Source organism: Camelus dromedarius, chromosome 14, assembly GCF_036321535.1.
Source record: "Camelus dromedarius isolate mCamDro1 chromosome 14, mCamDro1.pat, whole genome shotgun sequence".
NCBI lineage: Eukaryota > Metazoa > Chordata > Mammalia > Artiodactyla > Camelidae > Camelus > Camelus dromedarius.
The window spans coordinates 15,575,232-15,602,976 of NC_087449.1; the positions used below are offsets into that span (position 1 = coordinate 15,575,232).

At 39.7% G+C, this 27,745-nt stretch overlaps 1 protein-coding gene and 1 long non-coding RNA gene across 2 annotated transcripts in view; both read right to left on the bottom strand.

The window, feature by feature from the left end:
- The window catches only part of TNNI3K (TNNI3 interacting kinase), a 258,488-nt gene that overhangs the window by 96,892 nt on the left and 133,851 nt on the right, over positions 1-27,745 (bottom strand). The window contains exon 18 of the mRNA XM_010989036.3: positions 70-122. Within this exon, the coding sequence (XP_010987338.1) occupies positions 70-122 (53 nt within the window). The remainder of the gene's footprint in view (positions 1-69; positions 123-27,745) is intronic.
- On the bottom strand, positions 15,366-26,845 carry LOC116156927 (uncharacterized). The gene is made up of 3 exons (XR_004140881.2): positions 25,345-26,845; positions 15,691-15,711; positions 15,366-15,601 (listed from the first exon to the last, which is right to left on the bottom strand). It is a non-coding gene; the product is annotated as an uncharacterized LOC116156927 (long non-coding RNA).

The following is a 27,745-nucleotide window of genomic DNA, read 5'->3' on the forward strand; positions in this document are numbered from 1 at the left end:
TCTAGTATCGGCCAACGAGGGGTGAAGAAAGAAGCATGTCATTTGGAGGTATTATTCATGGAATCTCACCTCCAAAATCTGCCACCACAGCATGCCCATCTTCATAGAGGAGAATATTGTGACTGTAAAAAAAAAAAAAAAAGTAGATTTTGAGTCAACTTTACTATTTCCTAATCTGAATGGCCTCTCAAGGAAGAGGACAATAATCATCATTTGTTCACCCTGGAGGCTAAACAAGTCCCAAAAGGCTAACAGGCACTTCAGATTAGTGAGTCTGATTTTCTTAGTTTTGCTAATTCAAAAGGAATATTTATAAAATGTGATCATCTCATACCTGACTTTGAAAGTATATAGAGTATTCTACTTTAGATAAAGCTTTAAACTTGTCAGAAGACTCATTAGCTGAAGATAAGTTTTTCAGCTCCTTGGAGTTGATTTGCTAACAAACTTTGGTTACAGGCAACGGTAAAAGGTATCTGAGAGTGTCTTAGATCAGAGCAAGGGAACAGCTTGCTGGAACCCTAGGCACAAGGACAGCCCAAGGCAGGGTCTGACACGAACTTAGTAAAAGGACTCTTGATGGACAGCGTCTTAGTCAGTATGTCCTGGCTATAATCCCAGGACAAAGGAATGTTTTAAGGCCTGTGAAATGAGTCCAGCTAAACTGCTTTTTCAAGTCTTGAGGAGGAAGACATATAAAGGTCATCAAAGCCTCCTTTCTAAACCAGAACTCAAGTTAGATTAAGACCGTCCTCTTCAAGAAGTAAATCAAGGCTGGGGCAGTCCAAAGAGGGGTCATTTCTCCCACATAGCGGTGAACTGAGTCCTGAGATATCTTATGGACAAACATACTGTGACCCAAGAGGGTCTCTGGGCGCTTCTTACTGAATGCCTTGCTTTATGCTCATTTCACATTTGGCTTCTAAACAAGTCACTTCAGCATTAGGAGACCTCCCACTGGATTTGTTTTAGTGCACAAAAGCCACGCTATATTTATTTATCCATTCTATCCTCATTTTTGTTTCGTGATTAAAAAAGGAAATTTTTAAAAGTCATTTTCTAGTCCGAATAATTCCAGTATGATACTCAATCTTTTATATACGCACTTTCAGGTGCTGAGTTAAGCATTATAAGAAGATTGCTCTTGAACTTCCCTTATCTCCATCATTATTGAATTTTACTTTTGTGCCATACACCTAATCCTCTTTTCAACTACTGAAACTGTAGAATGTGTTCAAGGTCACTTTGCTTGGAAGAGCCCACTGTAGAAGTAATTGAGGATGTCAAAGGAAAAACCTCCAAGATGTTCTCTTTAACTGTAAGTCACCAATTAATACATGCTATGAGAATGACGCTGTCATGTTAAAGAACTCTGCAGCATCAAGAACTCTCTGGAAGTTCAAATGAAAAATGCTTATACGGACATAATTCAAATTGCCTAAAGCTGGAAACATCTCAAATGTTCTTTAATGGGGAATGGGTAAAAAAAGTACTTCTTCCCTACAATGGAATATTACTTGGCAATAAAAAGGAATGAGCTATTACACATTACAGTACCATGGGTGAAGGGCAAATGCATTCACTAAGTGGAAAAAAAAAGCCAAAATCAAAAAAGCTATGAAACAGATGATTAGATTTACATGATAATTCCAGAAAACGCAAAACTTTAGGGACAGAAAGCCACAAATCGGAGGTGTCCAGGGGATGGGGTTGGGGGAGGGTTGACGACAAAGGGGCACCTGGAAATTTGGGGGGGTGATGAAATGTCCTGTGTCTTAATTATGGTGGTGATTACATGACTTTATACATTTGTCAAAAATCACAGAACTGCACAGCAAAAAGGGTGAATTTTCTTTAAGTAAATTATACCTTATTTAAAATTTGTAAATAAACTAGATAAATAAAAGCAAAAAAAAAAGTCATTGTTGTGTTTGGCAAGATTGGACTCACCAGATAAATAATGATTATTTTCATCAAACTGAAATAACATTCATAGTGAACTCTTGTGTCCTTAACAAACAATAACAAATTAAACAGAACAAAGATGCAGTGACAACTTAGGAACATAAAGACAATATGAGTTCATAGCAGCAAATGGGTCCAAATGTCAAGAAGGATGCTAAGAAAATGACATAGCAGAGCGAGAGCATTTTGGGAAGTGCTGGAATAAAATGCAATGTTCTTTTCACCCACAGTCTTTTGGGTTTGTCCACTCCTTCTCTAAACACACAGTAACAAAGAAAACAAATTTTTAGAACTACCTCTAAGATTCATCCATTCATCTTTTTGGTTAGTGCTAAGCCATATTTCTTGTCTGGAGTGAAATAAATGGAGGGGGACAGGTAGGGATGACACAGACGAATCTGTGCCAATCAGTGACAGGACCAGTGCCTCCAAGTGGGTGTCTGCCAGGGTCAGAGAGGTCATCTGAAGGGTCATGAGCATCAGAGTCAGTTCTCAGGGAAAGAGATAACCATGGAGTTGAAGCCAGCAAGGATAACATTAGTGATGAGTTTAAGAGTTCATTACTGAGATATATTGAACTGAAAATTTTGAGAAGAGTGAGAATAATGAAAATTGTGGGCGTGGTCTGGCAGTAACAAAAAAGGTGGCAGTAAAGAGAGAAGTGATGAAATATTGCATGAGAGCCTCCGGTGGGCCGGCACTGGTGCTTTCGAGATTCTCCCATTCCTCATGGAGCCACCATGTGGTTAGTATTGCACGATGGAGAACTGAGGCTCAGAGTGGTTACATAAGGTGGCCAGTATCACAGCTGGTAAGAAGTGAAGCCAGCAGCCAAATTTCAGTCTCCAAAGCCTGCCTGTTTAGGAGAAGGTGACCCCTGCATGTTCTAGACAGGCCCTGAGGAGCCAAAACTATTGGACCAAAACCTTAGTCCAACAGATGTCTTGGGCAGAAATTCCAGAAATGTTGCTGGGGAAAGAGAAGTCTACCAGCTAGTGCACCACATACCTGCGTTCAGTGCATGACTGTAAGGCAGTGAGACTGAAGTCGACAGTCTGCATGGAAATTGATCTAACCGACCTCTGTTCCACCGAGAGACACTGACACTCTGTTCCAGAGTGTGATGGATGTGTCGTGTGCAGGGAACGAAGCACGCTCACTGTGAACAGGGTACTTGCAGTCCAAGCTGGGAAGGAAGCCAGGCACAGGAAGAGTCTCAGTGCCTGGGAGACTATCATCAAGCTCAGAAGAGAGAAATAAAAGAAAGGTGATGGGAATCCTGAGACTTACACTCCCCTGGAAGACCACTCTGGAGGCTCATTTTTTATCTCTTTGCTTTTGTGTAAGATTCTGGGGAGAGGCGGTCTGCTGTCACATACGGTGCTTTACAGAGCAGCTTCATGCACATGATAACACATGGTGGAAGCATGAATTTGACAGGCAAGCAAATCCGTCAGTGATTGTCAGAGCTGCGCCTTAGTCCAAGTCCTATGACCTGGGAGAGGAACCCGGGAGAGGTGAAGGGCTGGAGATGAGAGAGGCTGCCCTGAGAGGGAGGAGGAAATGGAGACCAGCTACTGTAATACACCAACACGTACACACAAAACTGCGTGCACGCCCACATCACACACGCTTGCCTTCCAAACCCTCCAGACACATGGTTCAGGGTGAAGTGCCACCGAGGAGTTTGGTGAAACCATGAACAGACGTTAAAGGTCCTAATGGTCAACAAGTCCTTAATTCTCACAGTAATTTTTGGTATTTCTGGATTTAACATTTTGATTCAATCTGGATGAGTGGGATTCTGAAAGCCTGTGCTATTTGCTAACTTGAGATTTTGCTGTGTCAAATGAGGCGTCAGCTCAGAAGCAAGTTGCTCGGCTGGTGAGTGCGTCGGGTCATCCGAGCGGCACCAGCAGCTCCGAGGGCTTTCCGGCTGCCTTTGGTCGTCCTGCAGGGCCAGGGAAAGGATACGCTGCGATGAGGCCCCTGTGAGGGCTGCTCAGGTTTACTCTTCCAGCTGTGAGGGCCTAGTTTTGTGCTACAAACTGCAGCGCCTGCCTTCAGAGAGAACACAGTCTGACGGGGGGTGGGGATGAAATGCAAACTAAAAGGAAGAGACTTTACCATACATAAGCTAGAATTTAAAGTGGTTTCCATGGTGAGTGACCTAGAGAAGAATACAGTGAACATGAGAATACTGAAAAAGATCATTAATAAAGTAGTACAGGAGGGACAGGAGAGGGTATGCAAGGCAAGGACCGAAAGTCAGAACACCTGGTTTCTACTGGTTCTAGTCCTGTGATTCTGGACAAATTATAATACTTAATATTTTTGAGTCTTCCTTTCTTTAAAAATTGTGAGAGGAATTAAGGAAATTAAAAGACATAACATATGGAATTTTGCGAGCTGTGAACTGCTAACGAGGTGTTGGTTATTATTAATACACATAAGACCTAGCTTACAGAGCACCTGTACAACGTAAATGCAATGTAAATGTAAATCTGAGCTAGACAGCTGTGTACATGTCAGGTATTCAGTGACGAGTCCTGAATCAAGACCCACAATAGAAACCGACTTTTTTATGGAATATTTCAACTCACTCTTGGCCCTAGAGAGTCTCTTCTTCTTCCATTCCCATTGTCTAATGCTACAAAGAGATTGCGGCTTTGATTGAATGACTGCATTTCACCGAAAGGAATCTTGTTCCCCTGGCTGCACTGGTACTGCGGTGTTTGGACTTGGCTCCAGCTTTGTCTTTTATCATGAAGCAAATGATTTGGGCCAATTGTTTATGTAACAGAACTGAATATTTATCTCTCTGAAGTGTCTGTCCCTTACAGATTGCTCCACAATAAAGTTCTTTTAACCTTAACAATGCATGCACTTAGCAGAATACAGAATATAACTGAGGGTAAGATCTACTTCGTCCAAATAAGTGATGCGAATACAACCCATGCTCTGACCTTCAGTTCCGTCTTCCACAGTAGCACAGTCCGCTTTCGGAAAAGAATAAGCTGTTTTCAACGTGGGCTGTGTGTGTACGTGTGTATGTGTTTATATCTTTTAAGTGTTTTCTCACTTAAAAGTTTTTTTTTTTGAACAAAAGTGAATGGAATTTAAATTCTGCTGGCTTCTTGCGACAAAAGAAAAAATTTTCCAACCTCAGAACTGAATTAATTTAATGAAGTCATTATGTAAGCATCACAAGCCTTTTCATTTTAATTGCCTGTATTGAAAATTTACCTAAAGTGCTCAGATGAGTCATAATCAGTTGGTCACGCACTATAGTCCAGTACTAATTGTCACTGTTAATCAGACCAGCCTGTATTAGACCATTTTCCAATTCGGACTTTCTTCCAGAGCCAGACTGAAGTTCATGGTGGCTGTAGATGGATCAAGGTGACTTGCTACCTGCACTCCACTACCATTAAGAGTTTTTTTTAAGCCACTTAAAAAAACCCACATAAATATTAATTCTTTTTTTTTTTTCTGAATTATAGAACCATGTAATTGCCTGTGTCAGTTGCTACTAACAAACACTACTTTAAGGGCACCATGGCCAACTTCTCAGTGTCCTTATTTGAAGAGATGACAGCCCCAGACTGTAAACCTCGTAACTGAACAGCAATGCTTCCCAGACTTCCTATAAGCCACTGTTTCCCGGTATGTGCCTGAAGGTGATTAACTGACATGATTAAAGACACATGGCTATCGGCATGCCTGGAAGCATTCCAAGGGTTAAATCAGTGGAAGCAATTAGGCTTCATTTTCAATCTCATCACACTGTGAAAGTCATTAGTTTACAAACACATCTGCCTGACAAGCAATCACTCAGACCCAAAGCTGAGGAGTCCTGCCTCTGCCTGCTGCCACGTTCGCCAGTGGGACGGTGATGCTGCCTGACGCTGCAGACGCCTCCCTGGGGAGTACGGCCTGCTCGACCTCCAGCAGAGGCAACTACACTATTCTCTCCTCTCCAGCCATCCTGAGAACCCCTCTGGAACTCTCACCACTGCCAAATTCAATGCAGCTTCCCTACCTCTGAGCAGGTGATCCCCATACCTTGAACTGCTTCCAATTTGCTTCAAGTGTTATCCAAGGTGCTAACTAGACCCCTGAAATGCAGTGCAACTCACGTCTACTTGCTTTGGAGCTTTGTACCCTTTCCTAAAAAGTACTTCCAAGTCACCCAGATTAGCTACTTCTCTTTTAGACATATTCTCATAGTCTCCCTTTTCTGGTATTTCTGCCTTTGATTTTTTCCCCCATCTCTGCTTCTTACTTCATTAGGTAACGAAAACTAATCAAAACCTCATTATCTTCATGAGGGGTAACTGCTGGAGGTCCTGGGTTTAAGGCCCGAATAATGGAGATAGCACATTTGGGTTCAGATAACTTATTGTTACTTACTGATTTCATATGTAATGTGGTGACTGGACTGTCAGCAACCCCTTGAGGGTCTCTCACAATTTGTGCTGCACATAAAAACCTCGTAACAATTGTGCAGTAACATCAGAAATCACACACTCTGCTTCACAGCCAAATAAAGCCTCTACCTGTATCCTTGATGACTCCTCCTTTCTACCTTGGAGCTCAACATAAACTTCTCCAGGGTGCCTACCACCACCAGGAAGTTTTGTTGTTGTTCTTCTGCAAGAAATGTGAAACCACTGGAACTGAGTTTTGAGTTTTTATTTTATCAGGCCACGCTCTTTGCCAAAGGCCAGAGAAGCGCAAGCCTAGATTTCTCTATTAATCTCTTTGAAGGTAGTTCTTTGCTCAGAATAGGAACTGTAATTTTATTTTTTCATGCTGCCGGAAAGTGACCTTGGTTTGGCTTCATACAGACTGACTTGCATCTACCCTTGGTTCTTTGAAAAGGCCTGCAGGGGAAGCAACCACGTCCACAGAACAGTACATCCGCCTGCCCCAAACTCATTCAGGAATAGCAATATACTGATCTTAGACATAACCCAGGTAAGAGAGAGGAATTTACCAAAGTCCCGTATCGTGAACTTCTAAACACTGGAAGCCTAATTTCAGTGAACGCTTGGAAACCATGGAAACAGAAAACTCCAATAAATGCAAAGGACTGCAGAACCTTGACTTTTCTTAAAACAAACTCCAGTCTGTCAGGAGAAGTATATTTGAAGGCTTACTTCTAAAGCTGCCGGATTTGTCCCATTGCCAGTGGGATTGAAGAGGTGGATTATCAGATTTGTATTGTGGTTAAACCCACTTATTGTGGGTAATGTGAAAAAACACCCTAGTCTTCACTCACTATTTGCTCAGCACCGTGAACTGCGAGGGGAGCAGTGATAATGACTGAATAAATCTAACCACGCATACATGTCGATCGTGAGCCTTCTGCGAGCCAGTGCCCTGGAAGCAACAAGCGAGTATCATTTCCCTTTCTAGGTATGGCCGGAGTTATTGCTTATCCTTCTTAACAGGACATAATCTTATCATGAATCTCAGGTACCCAAACTGCAAAACAGAACCTTTTGGAATGAGAAAGTGACCATCAAGATGACATCACAGACATCAACAGATATGCATTCATTATATATCATTCATTTTAACTTAAAATGGAAAAAGGGAGAAGGATCTTGGAAAACATCATATTGACTGTATTTCCTTCACGGGGGCTAACATTTTTCTAATGCATTGGGACCATGGATGAGCAGAGGGTTTCAACTTCAGACAGTTGGTTGTGAAACTTTCGGTGAGGGAGGTCACAGGAGGACAGCGGGGAAAAGTTTTTCCCACAAAGCCCATAGTCAAAACTTTAAGGAAGGATGACAATGGCAAAGATATGTGACAACAAAGTGTAGAAAAGTAATAATTAACTAGCTTGATTACCAAAATAAACTCACAAAACCAAAAGCAGCAAAAAAGTTTCCACCATTTGCTACTTCCACTATCATCTAAATACTACTTCCTGCTTACTTTTCTGAACACTAATTTAAAAAAAATATCCAAACCTGCAAGATTCTTATGCAAACCCTGCTTTGTATGTAAGCCCTGAAATGCACAGGGCATTTACCTGCGAGGAGGGAATGGGAGTCTGCAGAAACAAAACAAAGAAAATAGTATGAAAATCTATGAGGCAGAAACTCGGGGGACTTAAACAGGAGATACAGCAAGCAATATTTTAGAATTTGAAAGGATGTTAGAAATTATCAAAATATCTACTTATAAAGGAAGAATTTGAAGAACTCTGTTTTTGTCCAAGGTCACTATTAGATCTCCTGACTGGTAACCGCTCGTTTTCCTGCCTTACTTCATTCTCCCTGATCTCTGAGGATCCAAGCTTGTCTCCAGCCCATGGTAAGTACATAGATGCAGATGCTAAGGGCACCAACTACAGACTATCCACCTGCACCAGAAGTGTAAGAGGACTCTTCTCACGCGTGTTTAAGTGAGCAGATCTGGCAGGGAGGGGATAGCTCAGTGGTAGAGTGCATGCTTAGCATGCACGAGGTCCTGGGTTCAGTCCTCAGTCCCTCAGTCAAAATAAATAGATAAATAAACCTGATTACTCCCCACTAAAAAAACAATTAAATGAAAACATATATATATAAAAGAGAGAGAGCAGATCTAATACTAACTCTGGGCCTTCTGAGAATCTATTTAAGATTCAGACACAAAAGGTCTGTGATAAAGCTTCTATCTCTGCATGTTAAAATTAAATCCTAGACACTAATGGGGAAAAAGAAAAGGCCAGAGATAGGAGAGAATAAGAGCAGAAATATGTGAAAAATAAGGCAGAGATGAGAGATCTCTGAGCTCGGCATGACAGGCACCACTGATACTGTGTGTGCCAAGTTTCCGGTTGAAAGACCCCACCGTAGGTGAACGTGTGTGGAGCAGAGCGGGGCTGAGCTCAAAGATAACAGCTGAGAGCTGGGCTGCATCAACAAATGACATCTCCTGCACTGATCAGTGCGGCCTTAGACTTGGGACTGTCTCCCACAGACAGAGGCTGTGCTCCTACAGAGCCCGACCTCTGAGGAACCTCTCCTTCTAACTCTCAGGATGAGCCAAAGATGAGTGTTTAGAAAAGGATGGCTTCGAGGGAATCCGTCTGCTGTCCTGCAGGAGGCAGGGGTTTGCAGGTAACTCAGGAAAGGAAGCCGCTTACCTGTGGGACTCTTCTGAAACTGCAGCTTTTACTGCGGTATCTCCTTCCCCACTTAGTGGGCACAGGGAGACAAAGTCCCTGTGTCTCTGCAAAAGGGCAGGTTAAAAATGGACTTAATCCTGCATGCCTTCTTTCAAGGACACTTTGAAAATTCAAAAGAAATGCATGGGTCTATTTTTTTTTAAACTTGCTGAATCGTTCAGCATCTCTTCAGTTGCTGAGAAGAGGAGCTGTTAGTTTTTTTTTTTTTTTCAAGACACTAGATGGTCCATCCCTATGGGATAGAAGTATTAGTCACAGAAATGTAAGTGATCAACCATGACGGTTTAGGGCTGTCTTGGTTCTAACCCTTTGCCAATGCTGTGTGACTGTCCCCACCATACCCCCTGGCTCCTTCCCGCCTCTCTCCTTCACTTTGTCCCTGTTGTCTCCTCCAAGTTTGAATTCACCTCCAACTTTTCCTCTAAATAATTATCCCCACTTCTTCGGATTTCTTCGTCTGGCTTTCACAGCGCTTGTCCCCATTATGATTATAAACTCCCCAGGAGTAAGACCCACAAGCCAGGGAAGTTATTGTTGATCCATAAACTCTTACTGAATTAAATTTTCTTCTTGATCCCAGAAAAGTAAAGGTAAAGAAAGAATTAGAATGATGGGGGATTTTATGGAGTGGTCATATTCAGCAGTGACTTTTTCCAAACTCCATAGAACTGAATTCTGTCGTTACTCTGGCCAAATTTTTGTTTGCTATTTTCAATAACAGACCCAAATATGTGACTCAGAATAAATTCTCTGAGACTGAAGACCTTAATTTCCCCTGTTTAGCCTCATTCGAGGCAAATTCTTATCTGTCAGCTTCCTACATAACCAGTATTTACTCAACAAACATTTGGTTAATATTTATTTGGCATCTCCTATGCTGCTGAACACAGAGAAAGCTTTAGAACAAACCCACCTTTCCATTAAAGATAAGGAGATGAGCTGAATAAACGCGTCTCACTTCACCCCTCTGATCACTGGCTGCTCTGCCTGAAGCTCTATTCATTCCACGGCCCCCTCCCCGCAGGCCTTTCCTGACCACCTGAGTCCCCACCTCCAGTCTAGCCCACGTCAATGCTCCGAAACGGAATGCCTGTAACACTATTTTCAGTTCTACATATATGGTACTTAGTATATGCTCTCTTTTCTTATTCCCTCTTTTCCTATGTATCTCTTATTTCCCCCAGATAGATTAAAACTATTCTTAAACCGTTTTATTGTACCTTGCCCCCTAGGACTTGGCAAACTGTAGCATCTCAAGAAACATTATGGTTGTGAATAATCAGTGTAGCTACTGAGACAACATCCTGCCTTTTTCAAAGTGACCCTCTGGACAACTTCCTATTTCTCGCCTCCTCTTTATAGTCAATATTCTTGAAGTGTTTTCTTAAAATTTACTGCTTCTGCTTCTTTACTGACCGTGCCGTTTTCAATGCACTAGTCTTACTTTTATCCTGCCGCTCCAGGAAACCTTTCCAACTTGAACTTCTGCTTTGCTAAATGCCATGGGCTGTTAGTCCTTGTACCATATGCTATCCTGAGCCCTCCTTCTTCTTGGCCAAAGCTTCTCTTAGTGCAGGATATCACCATGAATTGAATGACCCAAATAAAACCTGGGGAACCAAACTTGATTCCTCCCTGTCCTTCAAGCCCTTCGTAAAATCAGTCACCATGTCCTATCAACTCTGCCTTTCTAGGATGTTCTTCATCTGTCCAGTTAGGTCTTCTAGACATTGTTCAGTTACTCCTTTGGACAAGTCAATAACCTAAGAATATGTTTACTGGCACCCCATTTGTGGAAAAGAACTACCCATAGGAGATCTTTCAGTGTTAGGCATGGTGTTAGATACAAGGTAACGACAATAAGTTACACTTAAATATCATTAGTTCTAAGCAATATATGTTAACCTGTCTAATTGTCACACAACCCAATGAGCTAAGTATAATACCCATACCATTTTAAACATGAAATTGAATCGCAGAAAGGTTAAGCAACTTCCCTAAGGTAACATAGCTAGGTACTTTGAATTCCTCATTTCATTCAGTCTCCATAGTAGTCTTATATGATGGTATTAATATTTCATCTTATAGCTGAGGAATTGAGGCTGAGAAGCTTAAAATAATTTTCCTTAAGGCCATGCCTTTGGTAGTGTCAAAATTATGATTAGAATCCACATCTAATTGGCTTCAAACTTTCTTCCATATGTACTTTGACAGGGTTACAGAAAACAGTTTAAGAAAAGTGAAACTGGAAGGTACAGCCTAAAGTTCTAATCTGTTGCATTAATTTAGGAACATTTATTTTGAATATTGTTTTTAATGAAGGCAAAGAGGATGAATGCTAAAATAATGACATCTCTAAGGAATGTAAGTGCAGTAAAGGAAATGATGACTAAGGAGAAAAGGCTGGATGTGGAAAGGGAAGAAAAAAAGGGACCAAACAGAGGAGAGAGCCGAGGTGTGGGAGCGGTGGGGTGGAGGATTTGGGGTAGGGGTGGTGGCAGAAGGGACCTATGGGACTGGAAGGAGGAGCTAAGCTGGAGCATGCATGCAAGGATGAACTGCCTTGATAGTGTTTAGGAAATCCAATGAGAATGTGTTAGAAAATTTCTTATGTGACTAAAGAGTTCAACAACATGCATATTTCATGATGTTGGCCTTATGTGACTGGTTACTGATGAATCTGCCAGCTGAAACAAAGCCAAAAGATACCCAGTGATTTTATTCAAGTTTACTAACATCTACCCAGACCTGCATGTAGCATGGACGTGACAAGTGATTACTATTCTAAAAATGTCTACAAGCTATCCAGCACGTTGTGGATACTTTGTATTCCGCACTTACTCAGCACTGCAGAACATTTTGTTCCTAAAGTATTTAGTGTTTTTTGTTTTTTTTTTTTCTTTTTGGTTGTTTGTTTTTTGTTTTTGTCTTCGGTTTTGATTTGTGTATCGCTCTTCTATTTAACTTAATGTTGATGGAAACAACGATCTTATAAACATTCCCCACACACCCTGTGTGGTCAAGAAAACAAATGCAGACATCAGTCTGAGTGTCTGATCTCTAGAGGACAGAATGAGTCCGAGTGGCCCCAGACCCAGGCCCTTGAGGGTTGGTTAGAGAATTGTTTATGGAACATGGAATGAGTAAAGGATGGGAGTCAGAGCAGTTGGGTTCAAATATCAGCTCCATTTAGTCAACTGAGTGACTTCTGGGGAAGAAATTAATTTACTAAACTTCAAGTTTCTCTCCTTTAGGATTGTGAGGTGTGTGGATTTTTTTTTTAAATAAAGATTACACGAAATAATAATTTTGAAAAAATTCATGTAACATAAATCTGACACATAGTATTTTCTCAATAAAAAACTAAATAAAGGAAATTAGATGCCAACATCAGAGAATTAATTAGTTGGTTTCTCATAAAAGAGACCAAAAATGATAACACAAACACATGATACATTCTTCATAGAATAAAAGAAAAAATCCATATATCCTCACTTTCTGACATGTGAATGAGAGTGTGAACAATTTAAAATAGTGAGCAAAAGAACAAATAACCTTAGAGCATTAGGTCTTCTAAAAGGTGTGGTAACTAACACATTATGGTTCCAAATATTACAACTGAATACATATCTCAAAAGGGTTGATTTAACCCCCAAATTTAGAAAACTCTTTCTGAGGAAAGGGAGGTCCTAAGGAGAACCTATTGCCCTGAATAAATTAAAAAGCAAAACAATCCTGGTCAATTGTTTTTTTCCCTGACTTGCATGTTACTCTTGGTTTTTCAGACTTTGCTCAACTGGGAAAGGAGTTTTCAGAGGTTGTCAAATAGAGAGCTTGTTGATCAGGATGACGTTGTGTGCGAGAGTGCTCACGGTGAGTGGGAATCTAGAGAGCAGGCCCGAGGAGGCCCGGCAGGTCCCATCTCTGTGACATGACTTGTGTCTTTATTCCCGCCAGCTTTTCAGGCGATGTCAGTCCTCTTATCCATCATCATCATACCAAGTCACCTCTCCTGGTGATGTCTCTACCAATTTCCTCATTATACAGTCATCTCTCTTTCTAGTTTAAACTCTTACCACTATAGTGTAGTAGAAATAACACAGGATTTAGAGAAATAAGACTTCTGTCTCTAGTCCAGCTCTCCCAATAAAGAGTCTTTTAAAATATATATATATTCAAATTATTTATGTTAGCTGAAATTCTCTTATCTTTAAGAGCTATCTTGTCTGGTTCTGGTTAAGGATAAAAATAAATCTGTATGACTTTAGTAATGTGCAAAACACTATATAAATGTAACCACTCATCATTTATGTGTATTTCTGCACCCTTCATTCAGCTGTATGCCCCTGAAAGCATGAGTCTTCCTTTTTATGTCTCTGCATCTTCAAAGATTAGAAGTTGGTGAAGGTTTTGTTTTTTCTGCACATTTGACATTCAGTAGATCATGCTGGCAGTGTTTGGGGGTTGTCAAATACAGAAAGAGCCTTTAAACTTCACAGGAACTCTTAGGCAAAGCCTAGTAATCTCTCCTCCCTTTTAGAAGCTAATAGGTAACTGATTATGCCTATGGATGGAGGTAAAATATATTCAAGACAAGAAAAAGAGCAAAGCTAACTAAAATTATGGACCGTACAAGTAAGTACAAACCATTTTTTCACCCGTTTCAAACTTGAAGCCAAACAATTACTTTCAAAGATTGGTAAGCATCATATTCCTGGCTTGAAAGAGTTCCCACATGATAACGTTTCCTCTGACACTTATTACAGCTATTGCTAACAGTGGGATCTGCGGATCATTACATCTTAATGCCAACGTTGCCTTGTTATAGCCTGAGTAGAGGCGTTGCAGTTTGACTGCAGCTGCTCCATGACATGATAAAGAATTTGGAAAGTTGCGATGCTGCTTGCAGTGTCCTTTGCTGATAAAGTAATAGTGTTGGAGATATGTGTTGGTATTTGATAATTTTGAAAGCTCTGAGAAAGCTACGACAGCTTGGCAAAACATAGCTGGCTAGAAAACTTCTTTGAAGTATTCCTCAAGCCCTGTGCCTGTCCTCAAAGGTAAAGTGACAGTCAAGGAAGACATTTCATGGAAGCAAATCCCAGCACCTGCCTCTGGCAGTCTTGCTAGAATCCTTTATTGTTCTTTTCCTCCTTTTGTTTGAGCAATTAGATGCATAGGCTGGAACGTGTGAAGTCTAAAATGCTTATTTTCAAACAGCAGTGTTTAAGTGTATAAATTTAACCATAGAAAACATCTAGCAAATGTTTACTTGCGGTTTTACGCCTTTAAATATAAGGGTTGCTCTCTCATAAGGACATCCCTTCAAGACCACAAGAGATAACTGTTTCACCTAATTTCATAGAGATAAGGTTAAGGAAAATAGGAAGACAGAGAAATTTGCCTCAATAAAGAGAGCAAGAGAAAACCCTTGAAAAAACAACTAATGAAACAGGAATAAACAATTTACCAGACAAAGAATTCAAAGCATCACTAATAGGAATGCTAACTGAATTAGAGAAAAGGAGAGATAAATACAATGAGAATTTAATGAGGAACTGGGAAATATAAAAAAGAGCCAGTCAGAACTGATGGATACAGTAACTGAAGTGAAAACCATACTAGACGCAACACACACACACACACACACACACACACACACACACACACACACACAGGAATATTACTCAGTCATAAAAAAGAATGAAATTCTGCCATTAGCTACAACACAGATGGACCTAGACAATATTATGCTACTGAAATAACTCAGACTAAGAAAGACAAATACTGTATGTTATCACTAATATGTGGAATCTAAAAAATAAAACTAATGAATTTATATAACAAAATAGAAACAGAGACAAATATAGAGAACAAACTCGTGGTTACCAGCAGGGAGAGAGAAAGGGGGAGGGAAAAGGTTGGAGTAAGGGTTTAAAAAATACTAACTACTGTGTATAAAATAAAAAAGCAATAAGGACATATTGTACAGCCCAGGGAAATGTAGTCATTATTTTGTTATCACTTTAAATAGAGTATACTCTGTAAAAATATTGAATTACTATGTTGTACACCTGAAGTAACACAATACTGTAAATCAATTATACTTCAGTAAAAAGAAAATAAATACAGATTTTTATAAGTTTTATAAGTTTTTTTCCCCCTAAGCATCTAGAAGAATGGACTAGGGAGAATGTTGATTTGGGTGGAGGGATGGAAATCAAGTCTTCAGTTTGGGGTGTTAGATTCGTTTAAATTAGCTGTCTAAATAAAAACAACAAATAACAACATCTTTACCTAGATAGGAGTCTGATTTCCTCTGTTGTTAAAGAATCCTGGAGGTAGAAGACCTAGGGCTCTTGTGCTGACTGCAGACACGTCTTGCTGCTTTGCCCCCTCTGATGTGTTGCCTCATGGTCTAAGATGCCTGCTTGAGCCCCAGTCATCCTGTACACAGTTCAGGAAGCCGTGAAGAAGGAGGAGAAAGACGGAGCACCTGGTGCCTTTCAGGAAGACTGCCCATAAGCCCCACATACCATACATGTGCATTTCAATGGCTAGAATGTAGAGATTAGATGACAGTTTAATTGAAATGAAAGTCTGAGCTGATGCGTTGTGCCCCAAATAAAATCAAGGATCTGCACTGAGAAGAATGGAGAGAGTAGATATTGAAATAGACCAACAGTTGTCTCTTCAACAAATATGTTGAACTTAAGATATCTTTTTTAGTAGTCTTTTATTTTTTACCGAATTTTTACTTAAAGAATATTTCAAATCTTCACAAGAATTGTGCAATGAACCCCCACTTAATATTCGGCTAGGCTTTCCAGTTGTTAATGTGTTGAGAGATTTAGTCTTTTTCCTTTACTCCCTCCCTCTCCCTTTCCCTCCCTTTCTCTCCATCCTCCACCTCTCTATTTCTATACCTATAACTATATCATCTATCTATATGAAACCTTTGACAGATAAAAGTGGAAGGAGCAAGAAGCCAGGTAAAGCAGGGTGAGACCTAAGACTCCTGCGAAAAAGAAGAAGGATGGAGGATCGGGGAGTAACTCAGAAGCGAGCACAGTTCTAAGAAAGATTCAGCCAGCCCATGAAAAGTCCTCGAGCCAAAGCTGCCTGTTAAAGAGTCCACCCCTCGCAGAAAAGGGCTGGCATTAACACCGCGACTGTGCACAGTCAGGGGTGGGAGAAGCCTACAGGGAGTGTGTTCTTGGCTTGAACAGGGGGTGGATCAGGAAGAGCCGCAGCTGGAATAGTCAGCTTCGCTCCCCACAGTAGAAGATCTGAGTGGCACGTTCTCATAGTTGCTGTAACATCTGATGCTTCATTATGTATCTCCTAAGAACAGAAATATTCTCCTACATAACCACAGTGCCATTTTACGACCCTGGAATTTCATGCTGACACAATTGCATTATCTGATGTATTCTGAGATCTCTTTTAAATGTTCAAGTGGCGATAACTAGTAGGCAGTTAGCTATAAGCTCCTGGAGTTCAAAAAGGTAGAGACAACCTAGCCAAACCTTTATTAGTATCGAAAAGTACTGGGAGGGAATTATCAGATATTCAAAGGCTCAAATTAATACACACATCATGGGGTCTTACACAAAGGTATGCTCTAGAAGAAGTGAACAGCAAAGAAAAAGACAGAAATGGAGAAATTGTAGCGTAACAGAACTCCAGAGAACATTGCTACCAGTCAAATAGGTAGTTTTTTGTTTTCTTTTCAAATGTGAGTGGTAAATGCAACAAAATTAAATTGCAAGAGTTAAAATGTTTCTTGGAAGACAAGATATTTAATAAAAATATGAAAGGGTATTAATAAAAATCCATGTATCTCATTTCAAATTATATTAGAAAATATGGAGTGGAAAAATAAAAGCACATTCAAGTGCTTGCTTTCAATTAGGGGAGTCCAATGTTCTAATATGGTTATCGGATTTAACTATCTAAGCTCTCTTTCCACAACCACACCTACTAATTTAAGATCTTTATCTCCTGGAAGAGTCTACGTTGATAATTCCTAGGGTGCTCAGCACTGTGTCGTACGTGCTAACAAATACTTCTTTTCAGTTGCCCCACACCAGTTCAGCGGCCCCTGCTGCTCCAGCTCTGCTCATCATGCTTTATCATTAGCGCAGCCCTTCCATGGCGCCGTGCCACCGTCTCATTTGGTAGGACCCACCATGACATCCAAGGTGATTATCACCAGAGGTTGCTGCACATCTTGCAGTGAAAAACAGACCCAGCTCTTTGAATTCCTCTGGTCTTTGAAATCCAATGCTGCACTGCACTTCCTGTCAAATTGGGAAAAATTCCCTCTCCCCAGATACGTGCCATATTTGGACGTTTGAGAATCGGGCAGGCTGCTGTGAAAAGAGTAACTGCTACTCTGATGTAGAGCTCCTTCTGCCAAAGATTTTAGAACTGAGGCTTGAAGGAGTCTGGGACCAGACTGAGATCTATGCATCTCCTCTTTCCACACAGATGATTCTTTGTTCTCCTTCTACATACAGAACTCTTCAAGCCAACCAAAGTACGGTCTCTCCTGAAAGGAAAGCCAGAAATGGCTGCACACCAAGTCCTTGGCCAAGAGCTAGGACTTCCACCTACCTCATAATAAACAGAGAAAAAAGGTTCAACAGTGGTTTGTAAAAATGTAAAGAAAACCGCAACCTAGAACCAAGAACAGGGTGTATATTGTTCAAATCTCTGGGGAAAAGAAAAATAAAGGAAGTTTGGTCTGTACACAAAAGACATAAAGATATTTATGTAGCAAAGAAATGTAAAAAAAGACATCAGTAAAGTGGAAAAAAAAGTATAAAACTAGAAAGTAGTAAAACCTAATAATAATTATGACAATAAATGTGACTGTATTTAAGACCAATATTAAAAGACAAAGATTTTTACAAAAAGATTTTTTTAAAGTAAGGAAAGATTTATTAGATAAAAAAGCCAGCAAAAACAGACTTTGTATCAAGCAATCGTTTAGCAGTGAACAAAACAGATAAATTCCTACACTCATAAACTTATGTAAGGAGGACAAGTAAGTTAACATTTAAACAAATCATTTTTTAAACAAATAAAAGAGTGAGGAAGGATGTGTAGAAAAACACAGCAGGGTAAGGAAAGCAGGAGAGCTGCAAGGGGCAGGAGTTGCTACTTGACTAGGATGGTCAGGGAAGGCCTCACAGGTGAGGTGAGATTTGAGTGTGAATGGAAGTGAGGATGATCCCACGGGGATGGTGGGGGAGAGGGGGAGGAGAATGTTTTGGGAAAATGAAGCAGCAAGTGCAAAGGGCTGAAGGTGAGCATGGTTGGAGTGTTCAAGGAACAGTAAGGTCATTGTGACTGGAATGGAGTAAACCAGGACGAGAGCATTAAGAGTTCATGTCAGAGCATTAGCAGGGATCAGAGGATGGGCCTTTTAGCCCACTGCATTTTGACTTTTATTGCAAGTGATCTGGGGAGCCACTAGAACATTCTGAGAATAGAAGTGACATGATCTGGCTTTTAAAAAAATGCCTTTTTTTTGCTCTGTTGAAAATAGAATGAAGAGTTGAGGGGACCAAGAATGGAAAGAGGAAGATGAATTAGAGATTTACTCTGATAGTCCAAGTGAGGCATAAGAGCAGTTGGGATCAGGATGCTAGCGGTGCACAGAGTGAGCAATGGCCAGTTCTGACCGTGGGTTCAAGGGAGAGTTGACAGAATTTCCAGATTGGTTAGATGCCTTTTGCACTTCTTGACTTGCTTGTTTGTCTTCCTTATAAGACTTTAAGTTCCATGGTGACACAATAAATGTATTATTCAGCTTAGCTCCTTTACACTAACATAGTATTTGCCCTATAACAAGCAATCAGTATTTTTTAAACTAAATTTAATTTCTATAGACAGATATTTAAAAATGAGCTCTGTGGAATGGTAATAGTAGCAGAACAATGTAAAATGTACTTAACATCATTCAAGAATTCTCAGCCCATTACTGCACGTAAGATCATGAGCAGAATAACAATCTGAGGTACGACTGGAAGAAGGGCTAAGATTCGTGTGCTAGACCAAATGGCCATTATGTCTCATTCGTTGTGATAATTTCTTCATGCAAAACTCCATGCATATTTTATTCTTTAAAATGAACTGCTATTAGATTCTTACATCATAATGTCAAAAGGTAAATTTTGGAGAAAAGGCACAATACATTTGGTACTATATAATCAAAGTTGTAAGATAACCAGCATTAATTGTTGTGTGTGGCTGGAACTTTTTCAAGTTAAAACTTCAAAGGACTTTTAATACGTAGTCAATTCAGATGCTACAAGTACAATAATAATAAACACAACAGCTCAATTATAAAGTCGTTACTCTTGATGCACTCAATGATCCACTAATTCAACATTTTTACAGTAGATTTTGATGAAACTAAAACTTGCAGAATGCTCCTATTCTACCACACAGCAAATCGCCATTGAAAAGGATATGCAATCCAACAGATAATATGTATCTTAAAACGTTCTAAATGCAAGTAAATATATTAACTTTAAGTGCCCTGCCATCATGCAGCTGAAAGAACTGACTGCAACTGATTTCACTGTAATTTATACACTGCTCCAGCTTTACACATTCTTTTTCTATTCTCTTTGAAGGACATCTTGAGCATTTTTAGGAAATAACACTAAAAAGTAAAATTATTTGGATGCATACTAAAAAGCCAAGTGTAATGTAGTACCCTACTATAGACGTATTTTTTGGTACTTCCTTGCATTCAAATTGGGCAGAGCTCTCAGTGTTCTTCATACAGAGCTTAAAGGGCTTCCAATTAACTTCCATGAAAGTTGAATTTTTAAAATTACATTAAATGTGTAAATTACATTAAAGGTGTAAAACATGTATAGTTTGCATGAAAGATATTTCATCAGAGGAGATCAGTTAATTTCCTGAACATCAACAAGTCAGACCTTAAAATACTCTTGAAGTTTAGGAAATATATGTGACTCTCCTGTGACCACTCCTTTATAATTGATTACCACTATTTTAGAAACTACTATGGCTTTCTTAATATAGCCTGGAATTGTTTAGGATCAAGTATTAAATATAGTGTATGTAGTGAAATGTATGATGTTATATTGGGAAGAGGCTAGAAAAGTCAAACTAATCACATCTTCTAGTGCCTGCTTTATACAAAGATCTAGGACTTTCCTCTGGATCTAACACAGTTATGAATGTAACCAAAATGCCTATCTACTTGTTATTTAATGCTTTTTAGAAGAGTCTGTCTTACTCTTTTCTCTGCTCCTACAATGCCTGACATATGGCAAACATTTAATGTTTAATTAGATGGTTACTATACAAGTGAAAGAATAAACAGATGAATGAATGAATGGGTTAAGTGACTAGCCGATTAATCAAGGTGGCATTGTTAATTGGACATCACTGTTGTAACATTTGCATTAAATTGTTTTTCTAGCCATAATGACTGTCTTTTCCTGAGTTGCTTACAGTTCTTTACCTGGCCCACTCAGAACTCATGGCCTATATATTTGGGTAACAGGGAATTGAGACTGAATGTGACCAAGAGTACAAAATTATGTGGCCTGTTATTATTGAATCAAGGTGAGACAGTATTTAGTAGGAATCTTGAGTACCTCCCACACTGGCTGCATCCACCTCCTCTGCCCTATTCCCAGCACAGTTTACAGAAGGCCCCAATGACGAGAGGTGCCTGTGTGAGCACTGAGGGCTGGTTGTTGGGGTCTTTTATAAGGTCGGGTCACAAGGTGCCTGATCGGCTTGTGTACAAGTCTCTGATTGGCTGTAGATGAGGTAAGAAGTTTAGGGTCTGTAAAGGGCGGTGGGGTTTATGACTCTGATAAGGTGGGCTGGAACAAGCCAGCCTGAGCTACTGAGATTAGCTCAATAATCTCAACAATAATTATGTGTTTCTTCACACAGTAACGGCAGTGTTCCAGAGGGCAAGTCTCAAGGAGTAAGTACATATCAAACTTCTGCTTGTGTCATGCTTCCGGATTCCCTTTTGGCCAAACCCAGTCACTTGTCCAAGCTTTGAACTGGGGTAAGAACAGACCACACAGGGATATGGATACCCAGGAGGCATGATTCATTGGAGTGTAGTGGGATTAATATAACAATATCCCATGAGTAATAGAATTGATTATATATTCTGCAATAGCCCAGACACAAAGTAGAGAACTGATTAGATGGGAGGAAGATAAAGTTTGGGAAGGCCTGTTCAGAGCCTATTTCAGCCACTAAGGGAGAGATATTAGTAGCTAAAACAAAGAGGATGGCAATGTGATAGAGGACAGCAAGTGCATCTGGAAGCTGCGAGTTAAAGTCAAAGGACTTGTATGATTGGATATGGGAGTAAAGAGAAGGAATTCTGCGGGATGACAATAGTTTCTGGTATGTGCACATGGGTAAACAGTGGTACCATTTCTGAAAAAAAAAATTGGCTAAGAACAATGCTGTGATCACAGGTTTGGTGCTGGATACTTTGGGCTGGAGGGTCCTTTTAGTTATCCAAGTGAGGAGGTCAAACATGTAGTTGGATATTTAGGTCTTGAGCTCGGAGGTTTGTACCAAAGATAAAAATCTGAGATCAAAACTAAAGTCAAGGTTTTGGAAAAAAAAACACTGCAATGGGATAATCAAGGTAGAAATTCAGATTAATGAGTGTAACATAGGGAATGGGAGAAGAAATAGAAATGGCTCAGCATCTCCAACTTTTGTCAGAAGCTTGCCTGTGATGGGGAGAGACCTACTGTGAAAACCGAAAGGAAAAGTGGAATCAATGAGCTTGTTTGTCTGCTGTTTGCTAATTCTATAAAGACAGGAAAAATGTGAACATTAAAAAAATATTCTCCCAGGCAGAAACTTGAAGAGAGAAAGATGTAGAAGTTACCATCCCTCCTTGGCTCATCTACCTGTCGTACTGTTTAATCTAGTAAATTAATCTTAGCCACCTGCCATCAACTGATAGGAACACACTCAAGAGGCATTTGGACATTAACAGGAAACAGTTCTCTAATTTCTCTGAACCTGAAATGACCATTCTCCATGCTTCTATGTGTCCAAATCCTGCCCATCCTTCAAGGGCAGATTCAAACACACTTTCAGTATTAATTCTTCCCCCATGCCCACTCTTCCAACAGTCAGATGTTAACAGCTTCCTACTTTATCTGTATCCCTTATATTCTTCTTTCTTTTGAATGTCCTTTCTCTACCTATTCTACTATCTTCTTGAGAGCAGTGATTGTTTCATATTCATTTTTCTATTCCCTCAGTGCAAGAAGCATAATAGGCAATCAAGAAAGGTTTAGTGAATAGATGTGTTGGCAGAATTTCAGGCTTCCGTCAGAGTTCTTCAAAGCCATTATTTCTGGACAAGAGGTGCGTGCATATGTGTGTGTGGGGTGAGGGGAGGTTTTCCTTCAGTGCACACCATGATGTTTGCTGTCTAGCTGACATACTCATTAGACTTCTATTTGCGGCATTTGTACTAAGAGAATTTCTAATTGAGGGTTGTCTCGGGTTGATTCCTACAAGAGCCAGCGAGTTTTACTCACGGTTATCGTCTTTTTTAGATAAAAAGTTTTTATCTCAGGGTGTCCACACTTAGTTGCATCCCAAATGGTTTATAATGATGATAATTAGCATTTAAATAGAACCTTACCTGTTCTGGGGCCTTACAGCCACGCTTATTATTTAATGGAACGGTCATGCTATTATCCTTCATTGAGAAATCTTCAAATATAAAAACCTACGGTATATAGATATCATAAAAAACCTAGGAGCTGATAGAGTTAGTGATGCTATGCATTTTGCCAGAAACTTCAATTTTATGTTATAAAGTTGAAGCGTGGAAGGCCATTAGTATTTTCCATCCCTGAAACTTAGCATGCAATGTATGCTCTAAGGTACAACTACATAAAGACCAAAAAAAAAAAAAAAAAAAAAAGTTCCTTCCACAATAACCCACCATTTGTCAAGGAGAGAAACCTTTTCTTTTCAACGATCTCTTAATCGCCACAGGACATGAGTGAGCACTGAAAGAAATCAGTCTGTTTGAAACTCTTACTGAGATCATTCAAAGCCAGTCTCAGGCTGTGATCACTCATAAGACACTAGTGATTTTGAGAGCACCCTAAGAGCATAGTTAGGACTTCAAAGAATAAATCTCAATTCAAGATCCCTATTGGCTTTTGACAGTTATCTCATCATCTTGGCTATTATACTATTGTATCTTGGAAGGAATACTAGATTTCTTTTTTTTTTTTTCCATTCTCCTCTTAGATGTCAAGTTTATGTCTGGCCTTTCATGGCTTGATTTTATAGCTGGTGAGCCTTAGGAGAAATACAGGACAAGGTCTGAAACCAGGTTGATGAAAGAACAGCAGTATAACTGGAGGTCAATGGTGAAATGCAGATAAAAATAGAAATTTCTTATTCTGTTAGAAATTAAGTATACTTTTCTGTTTCTTAAGGGATACAAGGGACCTCACAAAATTTTGGAGATTCAACTATTGAGGGAGACTAGAGTAGTGGAAAGAGAACTAGGATTAATAGTCAGAGTTAGGCAGAGTTTTAATCTCCATTTACCATTAACTTGCTGTGTGATTTGGGGGAAATTAATATAGCCTCTCTAGGGAGTCTTAAGCTATACAATTTTTAAATAATGGAATTAGAAGTTAATAGTCACTTTAATTATATATTTTAAGGCAAGATTCTATAAATGGGAATATACAATTAAAGAGTAGAAACTGCCTTCACTGATGTGATTAGGAGCCTGGGTCCTCTAATATATTTTATCAGAATTAATTCATCATATAGAATCCCATTACTATATTCGTCAGTCAAGGATTATTTTAAAACAAAGTTGTTTTTTTTTTTTTAATGTGTGCTTTAAATTACTTCTGCTCAGACAACTTTTTGCCTGGGCATCTTTAGCAGAAGTCAGGGGTTAAGGTATTTCTGTAGAAACTGTGTTTCTTAGAATGTCTAGGAATAACCACTGAATCAGCTGGGAGGTTGGTACACCTTCACTCAATGACCTTCTCAGTAAAGCTCCTATACTATCCAAGTGCCAGTAATAAAAAAAATAATTTTAAAAATTACTTAAAAAATCTCTACATGATTTACATTTAAACTTAAGCTATATACAAATACAGTCAGAAATAGGAAATAAAATAGTTTATATATATATTGCAGGATATGTTCAAGGTGTTACGCATAGAGCTTCAAGCAAAATCAAAGCAATAAACAACTCTTCATCATATTTCATGCCTTAAAACCCCCTCCAAATATAAAGGGCAACATGAATTAGAGCAAAACACACTGCACACTGAGTAAGGAGATTGGGGTGACTCTTTGTCATAACAGTGAGGATCTCAGGTTTTATCCTTAGTCAAACTAGGGGTTTGAACACTGACACCTGGAATTCCTAATTACATGACCTTGGGCAAGCAACATAACCTTACTTAGCCTCAATTTCCTCACTGCAAATGCAAATTGGTGATAAAAGGGTCTTTTCTATCTTACAGGTTGTTGAGAAGGTCAGATGAGTAAAGTATTTATAAATTGCGAAGTGCTGTGCCAATGCAATTCTATTTGATGGAGTAGCAGCTAATTCTGGTGCTAAGAAGAGCCTTTGTTCTTCTGGCTATATGGAGGCATTAGATCAGTGTCATCTTTCTACAAGTACATGTAAGGAAGAGAAAGATTTTTCTAATTAAGGGGTATGTGTGATGAGTTGAAACAGGTTTTCTACAAAAAGTATAATACCGCAAATATCTTATACAGATTTGCGTTATGAAACCGTCAAGTTGAATGTCAAACTGTAACCTTAGTCTGAAGGACTTAAAAAATACAATACCATGTTGCATTTGGATTTGAAGCAGGGACTTTTGATCTGTTTACCAAGACACACTAAATAAAGAAGGATTTAACATTCTATGCTTACGACCTGTGACTAACCTGAGTTAACCTGATTAACAGGGAACACAGAGTTAGGGTGTCTCTCTTTCATGAACTTGGTTTGTGGGAGGATAAGATGTGTCACGTACATGGAGATGGCCCAGAGAGAAGGAATGACTGGGAAAAGAAGAATGTGAACCTGACAAGAGCAAGAAAGAAGGGAGACTAATATTTGTCATATGTCTGCTACACACCTGGCAGTGTGAAAGGCACCTCAGAAACATATCCTCATCCAGTCTTCATAGGAACAGGAACGCTGTGCAAATGGCAATATTAATTTCAGTTTTTATGGAAGAAGAAAGCCAGGGTGAATAAAATGGAATGCTGATCTTGTCCATGAGCTACTAGGTGGCAGAGGTAAAGAGTTTTGGTGATCGCCAAGGTCCTTTCTAAGGCCAGTACTTCATAAGAAAGGCTGCTCACAATGAAAAATTGTCATCAGCTTTGCATTCAGAATCCCACCCACATACCTATGGGACTTTGTGGTAGGAAGCAGGGCTGACTGGTTGTTGTGAAGTTTGAGGCTCTCACATCTAGCTGTTATAGGTGTGGCAAGGTTGAGAGAAAAACATCGTGTTCTTTAAGGGATGGAGGAGGGGTTTCTAGAAATCTGGGGATTTTGTGAAGAAGGATGGCTATTACACTGGCCAAGGGGTGGCAGCAGTGGTACAGACACTGACTGAAGCAGAGAGTAAAGTCGTCCACATTCAGGAGTGAGATCTAAGAAGATGAGTGACTGAGAGGGAAGAAACTTGGTGATAAGCATGGGCACACACCAGCAGAGCCTACAGAAGGAGCAGGTGGCTGCCGAAGTTCTATTATTCTTATTTAGGCATCATACATGGTGTCTCCTCACATTAGCTTCTAGCAGATCTAGAGAAGCCAAACGCCACAACATCGTCTCTGGCTGAGAACTAAGAATTTTGTCCCATCCTGTATAATTCATAATACAGAAAGGGGACAGAGGTTCAAGACCAGAGAGTTGTCAGGTATCAGAAGGCATCATCTCCACTTGCAATGTTACATTCTCTATACTTAAGAGTGCAGTGCTTTTTTCATGTTGGGCATAGCAGTTTTCATCCCCCTGGCATCTGACACCACAGGATTTAGGCTTACAGAAAATAAATTTCTTCTTCTTTTCTGCAAATTAAAAAAAAAACTGAACTAGAAAAAGGCAACAAAGGCGGGTGAACTATCCTGACAATCATTTGTCTTACTGAATTTTTCCAAATCACCAAGGATTGTGGCTTGTGCTTCCATCTTTTCTGTAACACTAAAAGAAAATAACACATGACAATCCAGGTATTTCAAAATGAAGAAAGTGTGTATGTCTGGAGGAGAAGGCATAAGAATCCAGCTAAAGTCTGCTCCAATAGGTACTTCTAGAAAAACAAAATAACAATAAAACCTGTGATTGCACCAACTGCAAAAATGCAAATCTTTAATCATAAGACCTAAAAAAATGGTTCCCTCAGCAAAATTTTAGTAAAAGTTAATACTAACTTAATTTCTTATTGATACCTGCCATCACATTTCCTTTTCACATTAGGTATCAGAATTACACTTCTGTGGATCTGATACAGCAGAAATCCCTGCTGGAAGGCAAAGTAGCATAATAACTGCAATAAAGGATATTATACAATTACATCTTCCAAGGAGTTCTGCATTAACAGCATGTTTAGAAGCCCCGGTGGATTTGCTAATGTATATTAACCACATCATCAATAGCTGAATTATTTGTCATGCAATATTGACTTTCAGTTGGGAGGGGATGGCAAAAATATGAACAAAATAATCTTCACTGATAATCTCATTAACTTCGGCTTTCATCAAGTATCATGTCTTCAAATACACATGCTAGTCTTGTGTGTTCATTAGCTTAAAAAGAGCTCAGCTCAACACTGATTTATTATGGATAGCTCTGACAGAAACGCATTTTCACTGATACTAAAGATGCTATCTTTGACTAACAGAGTGATGGAAGAGGAGGAGAAACAAAGAAAGAAAGGAAATTTTAAAGCACTTAGCTTGATATGGCTTATTGCTCGAAGTTCTTTGTGCCAGTGAGGGGAGAAGCAGAGAAATGCTACAATGAAAATGGGAAATGGCATAGGTCAATCATACTGGACTATGATTTCTGCTTATTTTAATAAATGGAAAGGCCTAACAGGAATTGCGGTAGGCAGAACAGCTACCCAAGATGTTTACACCCTAAATCCCCTTAATTGTGCATATGTTAACTATATGCAACAAAAAGGATTTTCCAGATGTAATTAAGGTTATAGACCTCAAAACAGGTATATGATCCTGGACGAACTTGGAGGGCTCAATTTAATCACCTGAGCCCTTAAAAGTACAGAATTTTCCTTGCCTGGAGGCAGAAGAGAAAGTCAGAGAGATACCGAGCATGAGAAGGATTCAACGTACCTTGCTGGCTCTGAGATGTAGTGGCCAACATGCAAGTTCTGGGGAGAGGTCTCTAGGGGCTAATGGAAGCTCCCAACTGATACACAGCAAGTAAACAGGGACTTCAGTCCTACAACCACAGGCAACAACCTGGATGACCTTGGAAGTGGGTTCTTCCCAGAGTCTCCC